The 9,350-nt window shown below is 37.1% G+C and overlaps 1 protein-coding gene across 1 annotated transcript; it reads left to right on the top strand.

Moving 5' to 3' along the window:
• Positions 1-7,556: 7,556 nt before the first annotated feature.
• Positions 7,557-8,757, top strand: LOC129242545 (uncharacterized). Its single transcript, XM_054879241.1, has one exon. The coding sequence runs from the start codon at positions 7,851-7,853 to the stop codon at positions 8,661-8,663; it is 813 nt and encodes a 270-aa protein (XP_054735216.1). The 5' UTR covers positions 7,557-7,850; the 3' UTR covers positions 8,664-8,757.
• The last annotated feature ends 593 nt before the right edge of the window (positions 8,758-9,350 follow it).

Raw genomic sequence — 9,350 nt, 5'->3', positions numbered from 1 at the left:
TAACGCAAACGTTGCGCGCATTGCGCCCATTTTTCGGTAGACGTGGTGGCCCTTCCAATTTCTTATGGCCCATATTGAACCATATGGACCTAGACGACATGTGGCTCCAGCAGGACGGCGCTACGTGCCACACAGCAAACGCCATTTTATTCCATTTCAACATCTACCCGCCCTTATTGAAAAACCCTTTATTATAAAAAAACTTATTCAAATCGATGCCTCGATGACTTCAACAAGTTTTGATCAAAAGAGGATCCCACACAAATTACTAAGCTTCATATTGTAAGCCCCAAGTAAACGCCAAGAGTTCTATTTTTTTATTTTATACATAATAACATTGGTTTTATACTTTTTTCGTTCTATAGATTTCTTTTCTTAATAATTAATTTAAGTTTCTTGAAATGTGTGCTTATTTCTGAATATTTAAAAAATATGTAGCAGTAAAAATTTAAATATTAAGCACATAATTTCTTATCCCTAAACTGGTAATAAGAGTTTAAGAAATTTGGTTGGTCTTATAATTTTTTCGTGCAGTGTATGTGCCTTTACGGTTATCATATGTTTCGCTAAACCCACGCAGCATTCATTCGCTGGCATAATGGTGAAATTGATTCCTTTCCAGAGCCCACACACATGTCTTCTTTTGTATCTATTATAATGTGTGATTTTCTATGGTTTCAGCAGATTTTCCATTATAGTCGCAAAGAAGAAGTATACATTAATAACAATAGCAACAAATCGAAGCAATGATTAAGCAGAAAAATACGGACAATTGGTAATGAAGTCATTGCAATGAAATAGAAATCTATAAATGAACCAATCACAGCATACTATACATAGCATAAGGCCGTACATACATAAGTACTTACATGCATGCACGCCTACACACACATAGTTATACATTAATAAATAATGGGAGTAAAATCTTGTCTCACTAATGTTTTGCAATAGCACTTTTGGTCCTGCAAGAATTTGCTGGCGTAATATATGGCACTGCGAAGATTATTTGTAATTATTTACTACAAAAAAGCAATAAAAAGTTTAATTACGCGCAAATTTGGTTGCACGTAAAAGTCATTTGGAGCTCCTTTATGTGCGATTGAACAGGAAGTTGAGCGTCAGGTGACAAGAATTAATTGAACATTTCATTGTATACTATATTGGGACAAAATTGTTACAAGCGTTGGTAAGATCTTTGAGTAGTACTACACATCTTTAAATGGCATAAAATTACGAAAATATATCTTCTTCCTTTTATAAAATGCCAGCGAACGAAATATAGAAAAGCAGATCTTCAGTTTACTGTTAAATGCATCTCAGGTCAATACAAATGCAACGCATCCTTGCTTATGTTTAACGATGAGCACTTGATTTCTTAGAGCCAACTTTTCTTTCCCTTCAGAAAACACCATCAGTTGATTAAATATCGGGTTCAAATATGACTAGGGGCTCATTTAAGACCCCAAAATTTTGGCAAATATGATGAGCACAACAGGAGTAAGTGTTTCATAGCATTTTCGAGTTATTTTTAAGTTTCAAAATGCATTTTTCCAATTTCAGATAACAAGCAGAAAAAACGTTCAACCTGGATGGAGAGGGACGAGCAGGTAATTCCCGTATATGTCGCCTGCGATCCATCTTTTACTGACAAACTATCCAATAAGCAACTCAGCTGTTTACTAATCCGCGTAACAACCATCTGTCAGACTACAGATTTAATCATAATTAACTGCGCCGGTAATCCCGATTAACGTCGCCGTCTGTCAAGGCTATTATAGACACTATTTTGGTACGAATCTGCGCCCCTTACGGCACACGCTCTTTCTTACCGCTTCACCAGCCCATATGTGGGTTTGGTAAGATCAGCCGAAAATTTAAAGATCTTGTCTAAATAAAACGAAGACTGAATGACTAAGAAATATATCAGAATCAGCAGATGTTGAAAGAACAAAAATGGAAATTAAAACAGCTTGAGTGCCTGGTTTCTGTATTTGTACGATCTCTTAATTCCTGTCCTTTCTGGTGAGACATAGAGCCTTTACAAAACGATAAGGCAAAAATATTTTCGAAGACTTAAAGCCCGAAACCTTAATCAGCCAAAATATCATGAACCTAATAATAAAAAAAATAGTTTTGAATGGAAAAAATATCAAAAAGTGTAAACATAAATAAAAGAACTATAGTTCGTACAAAAATAAAGTGTTGTTCTGTTCTTTTGCACTCATAAGGCTGTGGTTGACGTAGCAGGGGCTAATACGATGAAACTTATTTTTTAAAGCTCTACTCCAAACACAGAAAGCAGTTGAACATAAAAATAATGAAACGATTTTGATGTTTTTTTTTTTAATTTTAATTTTTTATCCCGACATTTTTTGTTTCATCATTTTGGTGTACGATAAATTTGAACTCTATCATTAATTTTTAACTTATCGTATAAGAGCCACTATGAAATATATTTACATATGTGTACGAATTGGCTTATTTTTTAGCATATTTCAACTAGAAATAAATTAAGTAAATCAAATGTAAATTTTATAGGTATTTCCTCGTCATTTTTGTACTTCTAGTCAAATATAAATACAGCCACCGAAAAAAATTTAACATTTTATCATTTTGACCAGTCTTGACTATTTTTGACTACTTTTTTTATGCTTTTTTAATGTTCGTAATTTTTTTATCAAAGTATGCTCACTATGAGTATCGCACCAATTCAGCGAGCGCTGGGCAAGTACACAAACGTGTAAGGTCGCGAAATCCTTTTGGCCACGTGTGGACCGGAGGCGCTCGGGCGAGCTTCTGAGGCTGACAAAATATCAGCTCTCTAATCTCGTGGGTTCTCTCACAGGACACAATGCGCGAGGAATGCATGCTGTGAGACTTGGAATCACCTCGAGTCCTTTTTGCGCTGGATGTATGGAGGATGAGGTGGAATCATCTCAGCACCTCCTCCTTAGCTGCCCTGCTCTGGCGGGGCTAAGATCTAGGCATCTTGGCTCCTACTTCTTTGCCACGCTGGCTGATATAGCTGGCGCTGACATTAAAAATCTGTTGAATTTCATCCTCAGCGTAAAGCGGTCGACGCAAACATAGTTATCGTTCGTAATCCGCATGCTCCTAACCATTCCAGCACCACCTCTCCCCGCCCTCTACCTGCATCCCATCGGTCTTGCTCTCCCGCCTCACCCCTTCATAATGGCATCACAAAGGACGAATCTTTCTTCGTCCAAGTGTGCCCATTCCCTGGGCAACCATACCAACCTAACCTAACCTATGCTCACTAACAAAAAACATATACATTTTTTCATTTTTATGAAAATTTCAAAAATTTATAAAAAATTTCGAATTCTTAAAAATCTTGAACAAAGCTTGAAACTTGAAGTTTAATATAGTATAAGCTATATTTTTATGAAAAGATAATTTAAAATAAAAAATACATAGATAAATAGCCAACTGTATATATCTTTCCAATATTGCACGTTTTTTTAGAACTTTTTTCGTACTACAATTTTATTTTTTATTTTTCAAGATTTTTGTTCGTTAATAACTGCAGATTTTGCAATAAACTGGAAGAGAGAGAAACTTTGAAACACCTTCATGTTCGTGCCCAGCATTAGCTAGAACACAAATGAAATGTTTAGGAGCTCTACAATGTGAGAAATTGGAATGTTAGAGCTGCAGAGTTTACTTAGATTTATTAAAGACACACATTTATTACAAGATGTCTGCAAATAAACGTAAAGGTCTAGCTCCGTCTGGTACCACTAAGGACCAATAGGTCTATGTGATGGCTTTTAGCCAGCCAGGTCAACCTAACCTAGCTTCGTTCGTAAATAATTGCTTTCGACATTATCACTCTTTTAAAACCTTGATATGAAAATAATTACGACACATTTTTAATGACTAAATACAAGAACAAAAAAGTGAACATCTCGTATATTTGGTAGGATTTTATGATCTTAGTCGAAAAAACCGTTAAATATTGGAGTTTTCCATGATTTTTTAAACGAAAGTGACTTCTAGCGCCCGTTTTTAGTCAAAATAAATTGCCGATTAAAATTCTGCGTACCCCAAAACCATCAGAAACACCTCTTTGTGGTAAAGATATTTATTTGCCTTCAAATTAATTAAAATTTTTTTTTTTAATATTCCACTGCAACCTCCTTCTTTAAAATGAGGAAAAAACGCTTAAAATCGCCAACTCACCGCCAACTGCCGAACAGTGTAATCAGAAACAGATTGAAGTAAAATCTTCCGAAGATCAGCAGGTGGATAGTGATCAGAAAATGAATATATGAAAGCTGGTTACAATGCGCCTACAAATATGCAAACTTCTTGCTTTTCAGTGCTGGTTGGAAACAAACACTGAGCCGATTGCTAATAACATCTTCCGACCCATGGCTTTGTGGTAATATCGAGCCAGTACCGAAAATATGACAAATAATAATTTATACAGCGATCAAAGCGTTTCGATAATTTACTCATCTGCCAAAAATTTCCTGTTAATATATTTTTTGGAAAATTATCGTATGCTTATAAGAAAATTTTTTCTTGCAATGCCTAACAACAAAGCTGTAAGATTGTAATGCATTTTTTGGGATAATTCTTGCAATAAAGCAATTATTTGTCACAACTGCAATTAATTTCGCAAATTATTTCTTATTTCCCAGTATTTCACTATCATCCAAAATCAGCCTTAGGTAAGAAGTTTCATAGAGAGCGAATTCTGCTCAACAAATTAGTGACTTTGTCAATGAGCAGAACCCCCACATTTGAAAGGACTGTAATTCATAAGCTACACGTAATATACAAAGGTGCTGCCTGGTTTAGATATTGTACTTTCTCTAAGCTTGGTTTCAATGACTCATTTGTGCAAAACGTGAATGTGCACACATTAAATAAAAAAAGGATTTTGCGCCACCTTGTATTTTTGCCCTAAAATCATGTTATTGCTGTCCGCGAAAAAAATAAACCAATTGTTAGATGTTTGCCTCCAGAAATAGGGTTTTAAAAAAGCCTTCGGATCACAAAATGTATTTGCTAGAAGAGCGCCCCTTTCGAAAAAAATATCGACAAAACTGGCTTTCAGTTGTCCACTTAACTATGCCTCCCTAAGAAGAAATAAAGATATGTTTCTATTCTATTCGGAGTCCTATCCATACATATTTTCTCTTCTGTATTTCGTTGTTGATGCTTTTTTGACATCTAATTCTCCACAGCTCCTCGTTTGTTATTGGTCGTGGCCACCATATTTACACCCCCTCAGATACCTGTTTTGCAGATTGCAGCTTTGCGTTTGTGATCGATGTCACAAGTCAAACTTCGAATCCGAAGTTACGTGCTTTATTTATTCGGTAGTACATGTCACTGTTCACGTTCTATGGAGATGATACTTCCCAAATAGCAAGAACTGTGAACATCAGCAATGGTTTCTTCTCCGATTGTAAACAACGCGACGTTGTCATTTTAATAGATTCTGTGTCTTTAATGCTAATTTTAAGTCCTGCTTTTGTAGGCTCTTGTTGAGGCAAGTTTAATTTCATCTGCATATGTTGATGCGAATGCGAGAGTAAAACAGCGTCACCTGCATACTCCTGATCCTTGAGACTGGTGTTCACTCCCCAGGTAATTCCACGATTTACAGAGCGGAATGTTTGGAAAACACAGTCCAACGTACTTGAGTTTGCTTAACTTTCTAGAGGGCCCGAATTTTTTTAATATTCTGGTGCATTTATCGACGTGGAGCAATAATCTAAAATTTGTGCGGTTTTGAAACCCATATAGTTCCGATAATTCGTACCTCGATAATTCGAAAGTTCAATAATTCGTAGCAATTTATCATTTCTCTTGAAAAGGTTAATTCGCAAAAATTCCATGCATTTTGGTCCTTAACCTGTTGGTATTTCAGCCTCTTACAAATCGTAACTAGTTATTAAAAACCTTTTGTAAAACGCCATGCAAACCAAAATTCAATGCAACCGTTCTAGGTTGTTCAATAAGTTTTGAGGTTCGATAAAAGAGGGCATTGCTACCAGCCTAAATTTCAATTTTTTTTGTGTTTTGTTATGTCAATTCATTCTTTGTTTACAAGCTATTTAATATCGACGTGGAAAAATAAAGTTTCATGCAATGATTGAATTTTTTTTTTGATAGGTTTAAAAGCAAAGGAAATTATGAACGAATGTGAAAAGTGTATAAGGGCTTTTCGCCATCAATTAGTACAGTAGAAAGATGGTTTGCTGAATTTAAACATGGTCGTACAAGCCTTAAAGACGATCCATGTCAACGACGTCTAGAAAAAGCAACAACACCATAAATCTGAGAAAAAATTGTATTGGAAAATCGACGAGTGACTAAACGTTATTTAGTAGAAGCCCCACGCATCTCATTGGGCAGTGAAGTATTGGGTTTCAGAAAGCTGTGTGCACAATGGGTGCCGCATTCGCTAGCAATGGAACAAAAGTACTTTCGGATGCAGCTTTCGACTTTCTCATCAATCTGTAGAGCGTTTCCAAAGGATGAGGTGGATTTTGTGCTCTGTCGATTCATCACTATGGATGAGTCTTGGGTATATCACCATGATTCTAAATCAAAAAAAAAGAGGCTAAAGAGTGGTGTGAACCTAGTTTTTCAGCTCTGAAACGAGTTCGTGTCCAGAAATCGGCCAAAAAGGTGTTGGCATTAATGTTTTGGATGCGAAATGAATTTAGTTTGTGGATTACTTGCAAACTGGTAGAACAATAAATTCTGAACTGAATTCAGGCTAGCTGAAGGAATCAATTCGTGAAAAAGGACCCATGAAAAAAAAATGTTTTTCATCAAGACAATGCACTGTGTCCCAGGACCATTTTGCCAATGACTAAAATCCACACCTAAAAGGCATGCATGGAAAGCGTTTTTCATCAAATGGGGAGGTCGTAACAGCTGTGGAAGCGTATTCTCACTTCAGGGATGGAATTCATAAATTGGAATCCCGTTAAAACAAATATATTCATGTTCAGAGAGACTATACTGAATAATGAAATGTATTTCAAACCATAGAATTGTGTTTTTCTTATTGAGAATTTGGTATTAATCCATCAGCACTTAGTAACTTGAATTATAAAAGGGCCAGCGCTCCAACGCAAGCAATTTCGCGTAGTAATTATTAGAAAAATGTCTCTGTATCGTAATTTCTTTAATTCGTCCTCGCTATATTTAAGTCTCACTAATTGAAAATCTGTTTAATTCGTAAAATATTATTGGTCGCCCGCGTTTACGAATTATCAGTAAGCCACTGTAATGCCCATTCGATCCCTTAAAGAAGTAAATATTTTTCCTTTCCAAGCACGCAATTCCAATGCTGACAAGCATTTTTCCCTTCATTATCTGCTTCCGCTTTCACTCAAATTTCCATGCCTTCATTCGAGCAATTTCCTACTGTCATCGCAGCCGTCTCATCCCACTCCCCCTTCCACAAGTGTGCCGCACAACACAAATGCGCCCGACGATATTCAACAAACTATATAAGCCTTCCGGATGCCATTGAAGTTCGCCATTTGTGCAAAGTAAATTGAGTGTTACAGAACAAATCAGAGCAATTTATTGCCATTAACCAGATCAAAAATCAAGCAACAAGCATCAAGCACCATAACTACAAAAACAAAACTAAAATTTAACAGCAACGGCCGCAAGCTCTGCAACTTTTGCTAAAATTAAAGAGATTTGCCAAACAATAGCAATTTGTTGCCATTTCAGCTTTTCATACGAAATTATTGCCAGCAACTTTTCACACAACAAGCGTCATAACTAACGGAAGTGCGAAAAAAAGTCACAGCTACAAACACGAAAGCATCAAATACCAAAGCGGTCTAATGATGTTTGTGCCACAACACAGGTACAACAGCAACACCAATAATTGCTATAGGAAAAAGCTGAGTCTACAATTGGCTATGACTGAGCTGTTGTTGTTGGTGCAATTCTCGCTTTGCTTGGGGGTGTTTTTATTGGAGGCAGTCGACGCGGCTGAACCGCCAGCCGAATTGTTGCTGGAAGGTGTCAGGTTATTAAAATCGATGGAGCATGCACAGGAAAAACAACAACAACACCAACAATACCACCAAAAAGCGCATTTGTTACATGCACAAGCGAAGCGTTTTCCTTTCGACACGAACAGCGCTGATGTTGATCTTGATGGCATGCAAGCACCAGTATTGTCGCCAGCCGATGATATATCGCGATTCGAACGTGAACTATTTCTGCAAAGCGCCATTGATGATGCACCGCTGACCGATGATGTGGTACTGCCATTGGAGCCCGACACCTTGGACCACGCAGATTTAATGGAGCGTTCAATCGATTACAACCAACACCAATCGCCGTCGTCCATGTGGTTGCAGCAGCACAACAACAATGGTGGCGATCATAAAACAGCGAGCAGCACTTTTTCGAAAATGCACCACCCCTATCAGCAACAAAAACCACACCAAAAGCATACCCATCATATGAGCGGCGACACGACCTCCACTAATTCGGCCACACCAGCATCGCCTGCAGCTGAACCCCAACGCAATTGCGCTATCGTAATCTCCACAAAGCTGACAGGTGTTTGCCAAGCAATGGCACCCATTGGCACGGCTTGTGTGGCTGGTGATTACATGGACGTCTACAATCAGGATTGCATGTAAAGTGGCAGCCAAAAGTTGAAGTTGCAATCGATTGCTGATTTTTGTTTTTCTCTACTCATGAAATACCGACACTGAGCTTAAACGAAAACTTTCTACCAACCACCAATTATTGGTTTGAGTGTTTGCAATTAACTTGTTTTCTAATACAAACTGGCATTTTTAAGTTAAAAATAGTAATAAATTTACAGCTCACTCCAATCGGTGTATTTGATTTTCAATAGGCATTCTCGGCCTTTGATTGGACGCTGAATAACTTTATTTTGTGTTTATACTGAAATCTTACGAGCTTCTACATAAACTGGTTAGAGTGGTTGATATGGACTGCCGGATAGCGTACTTTGAGTGCAATGTGAAACATTAAATTACTTTCCCACATTTGGATTTCTTTTTAACGCGTTGAAACCGAATAAGGAAACTTTTTAAAAACTATGTGCGCATACGTGTGAACACGAGTATACATACATCAAGTCTGGAATGTTCGAAGAATTTAAGACTACCACCGAAAGAAAGCAGATTTTCAGAGCTAGTCATTCTATACCCTGACTTAGTATCTAATAATCTAGCATTTTCCGGAAACTTGAATTTTAATATGAAATAACCCACGATTACTATAAGGGCGATTTACTTCAATAGTGTAATAACTCAAAACTTACTATGTGTCTAAAAGTAAAAGCAACGGATGGGCCA

Source organism: Anastrepha obliqua, chromosome 3 (genome assembly GCF_027943255.1).
Source record: "Anastrepha obliqua isolate idAnaObli1 chromosome 3, idAnaObli1_1.0, whole genome shotgun sequence".
Taxonomy (NCBI): domain Eukaryota; kingdom Metazoa; phylum Arthropoda; class Insecta; order Diptera; family Tephritidae; genus Anastrepha; species Anastrepha obliqua.
The sequence above is the reverse complement of the archived record's forward strand: the minus strand, read 5'-3'. Positions and strand labels throughout refer to the sequence as shown.